The 6,582-nt window shown below is 39.0% G+C and overlaps 1 protein-coding gene across 3 annotated transcripts in view; it reads left to right on the top strand.

Moving 5' to 3' along the window:
• Window positions 1-3,967: 3,967 nt before the first annotated feature.
• The window catches only part of OXNAD1 (oxidoreductase NAD-binding domain containing 1), a 16,192-nt gene continuing 13,577 nt past the window's right edge, over window positions 3,968-6,582 (top strand). Inside the window, exons 1-2 of one of the 3 annotated variants that reach the window (XM_009695109.1) lie at window positions 3,973-4,130; window positions 4,418-4,481. In XM_009695109.1, the coding sequence (XP_009693411.1) occupies window positions 4,000-4,130; window positions 4,418-4,481 (195 nt within the window). In that variant the 5' untranslated portion in view covers window positions 3,973-3,999. Of the gene's footprint in view, window positions 4,131-4,417; window positions 4,482-6,582 lie in introns of all 3 variants that reach the window. The other 2 variants (XM_009695111.1, XR_696414.1) reach the window with 2 other exon arrangements.

Raw genomic sequence — 6,582 nt, forward strand, 5'->3', positions numbered from 1 at the left:
CCGGCGTCCTTAGTGCTGCCCGGCTCCAGCCAAGCGCAGGCTTCTCCCGTGCTTCACACCTCGCCCCCCCACTGTCCCCCATGTGCTCCTTAATCCTAGGTCAAGGGGAAAAGCTTTTTTCGGTGATGATTTTTGCAGGAGGGACAATTTGTCTAGAGGGGTATCTCTTACCAATCTATATGCATGCTTTTGGTAAAAGATTTCCTATCCTGCTTAAGTATTCTTGCTTCCTCCTCAACATTCTCTTGCATTAACTTATGTAGTAATTTGGTCTTCAGCGTGGTACAGGTTAAGTAAAAGTAACTCTCTCCCTTCAGATACTCATGTAGGGTTGAGGAAAAGAAGAGATGCAGTTGTAGATCTCAAGCAGTATTAACCCAGGGCCGGTGAGTCAGAGGGTAAGGAGAATGAATGAATTGCTGGATTTTAATTTTAAGTGAGGAGAGGAAGGAGTCACATACAAAAGTAGCACTCATTTCTCTCCATGGAGCAAAGAAAGGGAGTATTTGGAATGGCTATTTCTGTAAGGGCATGAGTAAGAAGAGAATAAAAAATAAAGGGAGAACATCACACCAGACAGGAGCTTGGGAGGCTGAAGCACTGCGCTTCTGGGAGAGCTAGGAATTGCCAAAGAGTTGGATGAGCCAAGAAAGTCGCAGAGATGACAGATGGGGGAGAGGCTGTTCACGTTTTGTAAAGGCATGACTCAGACTTGTGTATGGTAGAGGAGAACCAGGACTAATTAAAAGAGATTTTGGAATTTATTAGTTACAGAGTAAAAATTACAACTGACTTCTGTTGTGATTTTCAGGATTGGAAAGTCATTGATGATAGCGTAAATGGAACAAGTATCTTGAACTGCCATTCGAGAGTTATTTTTGATTTAGGGTGGAATCTCAGTCTTAGAATAGTCTGTATCAATAGGATCTTTCAGCTCTGACTTCAAAGTTGTAGCTGCTACAATAAAACAAGTCTAACATTTATTTTGTTTGCAGCATTACGTATTGGTATTGAACTTTGGGTTGGTTGGATTTTTACATTTTCATGTGAGAACTGAACATATTTGCTCCCTAAAGTGGTAGCAGTGAAAGTGAGAATGGGGCCGGCTTTAAGTTACTGTCAACCTTAAGAGCAGAATTAAACCAAATATGTAAAATAAACAATTGAGAATCTTTGTATTGGATTTTAAAGTTAGGCCAGTTATGTTACCAGCATATGTCACTGTGTTTAGTAGCAATTAATTGCAGAAAGGGTTTTGAAGGACGTGAGGTGATTTAAAAAAAAATACAAACAAAAAAAAAAAAATTAAATCTTTATTCTTAGTCCTTGGCCTCTGAAGCAAAGCATCAGACTCTATGTGGTTCATTTTGATGTTGTGGTGATTTAATTAGTCACAGCTATTGGCATAAACAGCTTACATAAATTAGAATGTCCACTTTCAAACATCCTTCATTTTTACATTGAATTAGTTAATATGATAGAGTGAAAAGCTTGAAAACATGAATCAAAAAGCAAGAAGCCTAAAAGAAGGAGATGTAGATGGATATAACCAAGATATGCTGTCTAAAGGACTCCAGATCATAAAATGATCTCATGAATTTGAGTAACTCAGTGATTTTTGAGCACTCTGGGTTTGCAGACTGAACATGCTGAGGTAGAGGAATGTGACTTCTTCATTAGATGGGTACTTTGTCTTGCTGAAATATTTTAAGATTGTTAATACTTTTGTTATCAATAGCTTCTACACATTTGCATGTGGAAAGTACTGAAGTATTTTATTTAAATAGAGTACTCGGTATATGCTGTGGCAAAAAAAAAAATTAAAAGTAATTTTGCTCACTGGCGTTAGAAGAGTTTTAAATAATTCCACTTTGAAAAGTTGCAAGCTGCTGTGGAATTAAATGCTAAAAAGCTGTTAAAAATTATGGACAGTTAAAAGCTGTAGGACGTATTTCTTATGCTTGAAAGTGGGCATTTTGAGTAGTTACAGTAAATGTATTCCATTTCTGAGCAGCCTAATTTACGAAAGCTCTGCCTCCCACTCGTACAAGATTACAAACACTTGTAATTACTAAGTGACCAGCCAATGCAGCTGTTAGTGAAAGCCTAGAGAGTATAGGCCTGATTAGTTAAACAAGCTGGATCATTGCCATTTCAAAGGATGCAAAATGAAAAACAAAACCACTATGAAAATAAATGGCATGCTTTAAAGGAATGCAGGAAAAGAGATTTAAATGGAAGTAAAAGATTAAGAATGCTTTAAAGAAGCAATGGACTGCATCATAGAAATAATATAATTTGATAGGTGATGATAGCATGATAGAGAATTATGCTGATCCATTTTAGGAACAACAAGGGCAGATTTACAAGCAATGAGAAATATCTCTTGGCTCACTATGAACCTGTTCGTACCCTTTGTAAATGAAGGGTATTTCTGACTTATTTTGAATATTGTACATGTCAGTTTATCTTTGTCTGTCGTAGCTCTGTTTGAGCATGCAGTTTTGAAGCTTCACACCATGTTTCCACTGTAATGCATGTAAGTGTCTGCTACTTGCTTAACTGTTTAGAGATGTAAGTATTATGTAGGATATATGGAAGTATGAGGGATTTGCGTGTTTTTAAATAAACCTGTAAAAACCATTTTTATTTAATGTTTATAAAATTTTCCAACCAGAACTCTTTCTTTACTAATAGAAAGGGAATGTGTATTCGGTGTTTGATCTTCTTTCAAAGATAAATATTGTTTGAGCATCTAGAATCACAGATACGTTGGCTGGAAGGAACTTCGCTGAGGGTCATCTAGTCAAAGCTCCTGCTTGGAGCAGAACAGTTGCTAGCACTGGATTAAGCCAGGCCCAGGTGTAGACCTTTGTACTTCTTTAAGTTCGTGAGGTTTCTGTTTTCCAGTCCTGCAGTTTCTCCGTGCCCCTTTGAAGTGAAGCTTTTACCATTCAGCGTGTCAACCATCCCTCTAATTTAGTATCATCCACAAGTTTGCTGATGGTACATTCTGTCTCGTCATCCAAGTTACTGATGAATTTATTGAACTATATCAGCCCCAATATCAACCCCAGGGTACTCTAACTGTTACTAGCTGGCAACTGAAGCAACTTGAAGCCATCAAGTCTTCAATTCTGTCTGCCCAGCCAGTTTTGAACCTCTCCAGCAGCCCATCTGGCCTCAGGTTCCTGATACGTGTGCCGTGGGAGATGGTGTCAAAAGGCACAGGACAATCAGGTGTATTGTATCCACTGCTGTCCCCATAGCTGCGTGACCAGACATTTCATCACAGTAGGTATTCAGTTGTATCAAAGATAATTTGCCCTTGGTAAATCTGTGTTGAATCTCCCCGATTACTTTTTTAGTTTTCACACAGCTGAGGGGACAAGCTCTGAGCATTTTTTTCTGAGGCTGAGGTGGTGCTGACTGGACGTAGGCACTGCTGCCTACCTCTTAAAGATGGGCATGCATTAGTCTTTTTCCAGTCAATTGGAGACTTTCTCTGATAACTGTTTTTCATGGGTAATAGACAGTTGCCTCACATCAGCTGTGTCTCTTAGCAACCTTGAGCGTAACCCATCTGGCTCTGTGCATTTGAATACATCCAGCTTCTCTAAGCAGTTGCTGGCCCCACTCCTACTTACCCCTCTCCTTCCCAAACACTACTGGTACAAGCAGAGGTCTGGGTGCAGGCTTTGCCTGTGAAGACTGAGACAAAAAAGCTGTTGAGTACTTCAGCTTTTTCCATGTTGTCTGTGACAGGGTTGTCTTCCCCTTCAATTAATGGGTGCACATTTTCACTTCTTTGAGATATTTTCATACTTTTAAAATTCCTTCTTGTTCCCCTATATGTCTGTTGCTAGTTTTAGCTCCAGCTAGGCTTTGGCCTTTCTGATTTAATGGAAAACAAGCTGTGTCAAACAGTGAGTATTTTATTTAACAAATATTTATATGGATTTTTCAGGAGCTGGTGATTCCAAAGACAGCCCAGTCATCATGGCTCCTGCTACTGTTTATGTGGGTTTTACTGTTCCTCAATTACTGAAAAGTGCTACCAGAATTTTTCCCACTCATTCTGCATTGGTGGTGTTGAGGCACTCTGCTTTTTGTTACTGCACAGTGAACGGGTAGGTTATCCACATACAAAAATGTTTGTTTTGTTGTTTTTTTTTTTAAAGAGAATGTCATGATAACACTGTCAAAATGAAACTGACAAATTATTACAGACCTACAAATACTTCTTTAACTCCCAATTTTTTTTTATACATATATATAAATATTTAATTCTTATTTAGACTTATGTCATCTGTAGTCTGGATTACACTGGTAAATTGTTATGTTAATAAACAGTCATGTCAGTAAGGGACAGTAGCACAGCTGTCAAAATGACAATTGTCTTTGCTTTTTGTTGCAGCACAATTAAATCAAAAAGGAAAATGGATCATCTAGAGAGGACAGCAAATAATTTTCGCCAGGAGGTTAGTGTTCTGTTCTTAAGAATGTAAGTAGGGTGGTTTTTTTTGGTGTGAAGAAACTGGATAATTGTATTTGATTTTTAGGCTTCATTTTGTCTTCTACTGGCATCTGTTTTACTTCTTTTTCTCCTAATTTTTCATATTTGATACTGTTTTAAAATAAACCTATTTTGTGGTCAGTGGGTGAAATGAGTTCTAATAATGGTCTGTGACATGTGCTGTTTATGTTGGACAAGAAATTTAATAGAATTCTGGACAAGTACGGATTGTGATAAGTAGTGAAAGCAGACGGATAGCCATCATCTCTACACAGGCTTCTCGGATTTTTGTGGATTTCTACAATTTGGGTTCAAATTTGAGATTAAAAAAATGCAGAAGATGTCATTTTATAACATAGGAGGTAAGGGAAAAAGTGTAGACATTTTGAAGGGAGAGATGATAGACAGTTGTAAAAAGGATCTTAGTTTGTATCTATTTTAATTCACAAATACAAGGAAGATAGAGCATTATTCTCCATCAAAATCAAAAATGCTTATTCTGGATCTCAGTTTTGTGCAGTAAGCATTGTTTTTCATAATGTTCAGAGGTGAACAAACTATTGTATTTCAGGTAAGTATTTCCCTTCTGTAATTAGCTAAAGTAGATGTTTTGAAATTTTTAAGTACTGGGGGAATATAACTTCAATTCTCAAAAATGTTTCACTAGTGAAACAATTCTGCATTTTTCTTGGACTTTTTGGGAGAAGTAGGGCACTTTTTGGACTGAAAAATCCCATCTTTAGTTCCGAGAAGTTGGGAAACGGTGCCCAGTTTTTGCCCATTTTTCAGTTGGCTTCTCTCAGTCTTGAGTAGCCACTCAATGACAGGCCAGTCCTGCATGTGTCACACAGCAGGACAAACTGTTCTCCAGCACACTACAGAGATGTTAATGTGCATATGCATACATAACAAAGTCCTTTTCTGCTAGGTTTTTCCCTAACTATAGCTGAGAGTAAGTCACAGGCCAAGCAAATTCTTCTCAAAAGCAAGCTGGGTGGAGGGGATATATAGGTAACCCCCAAAACTGAAGATTCAGGACTTGTGACGTGGGCTGTAGATGGATGAGACAGATGCAGCCTTGTTCTGCCTGTTACCAGAGCTGTCAGGAGGCAAGCCAGCTTTGGGAACGTTGTGTCTCAGAGCTATGCCTCAGCTACTCACACCTAATGTCAGCTCTTGAGTACAGATGAGCATTGCTTGTGGACATCCAGCTGCTCAGGTGGGTCTGATTTATACCAAATTAACTCAGTACCTGGAGAAAATGAGTGTAGAGCCAGGGACAGCCAGGTACACATTCTTATTTGCTTCTGATATGGCACTTTTGGGTTTTGCAACCATGTGTTTCTTATCTTGGATATTTCTGATTGCTTGGCTTGCTTACTTTTTCTGCTCAACATCAATGCTGGGTAGCTGGAAGATATATGGAAAATCATAGAATCATTATGGTTGGAAGAGACCTCAAAGATCATCAAGTCCAACCGTATACCCAATGCCACCATGCTCACTAAACCATGTCTTGAAGCGCCACATCTAAACGGTTTTTGAACACCTCCGGGGATGGTGAGTCCACCGCCTCCCTGGGGAGCCCATTAAAATGCCTAAAGACTCTTACAGTGAAGAAGTTCTTCCTAATATCCAGCCTGAACCTCCCCTGGCGCAACTTGAGACCGTTTCCTCTTGTCCTATCGCTAGTTATTGGGGATCCTGGTGAGGTGTTGGAAGCTCTGAGGTGGTACAGGGAACTGTGTAAGGCCTGAGGAAGAGAAGGAAGCTGTATGGGATAGGTGAAAGAGCAGGGCTCGGTTTTTGCTGCCGCAAATTCTCTGCATATCAGAGGATTATGCTGTTTCTTTTTTTAATGCTTGATTTATTCTTTGTTACTTTATTTCCGACTGCTTTAAAATCAGTTTATTTTAAATCCTCTGCTTGGTTTTAAATTCCGTATAATCAGCAGTTGGCTTCCCTCTGTCTGCATTGCCTTATTTGGCCATTTCAGGCCTGTACAAAGATGAAAGACTCATAGATCTGTGTTGCATTAGTGTGCATGCTACACAATATTGCCTATT

The sequence above is a fragment of the Cariama cristata genome, unplaced genomic scaffold (genome assembly GCF_000690535.1).
Source record: "Cariama cristata isolate BGI_N322 unplaced genomic scaffold, ASM69053v1 scaffold10942, whole genome shotgun sequence".
In the NCBI taxonomy this organism is placed as follows: Eukaryota; Metazoa; Chordata; class Aves; order Cariamiformes; family Cariamidae; genus Cariama; species Cariama cristata.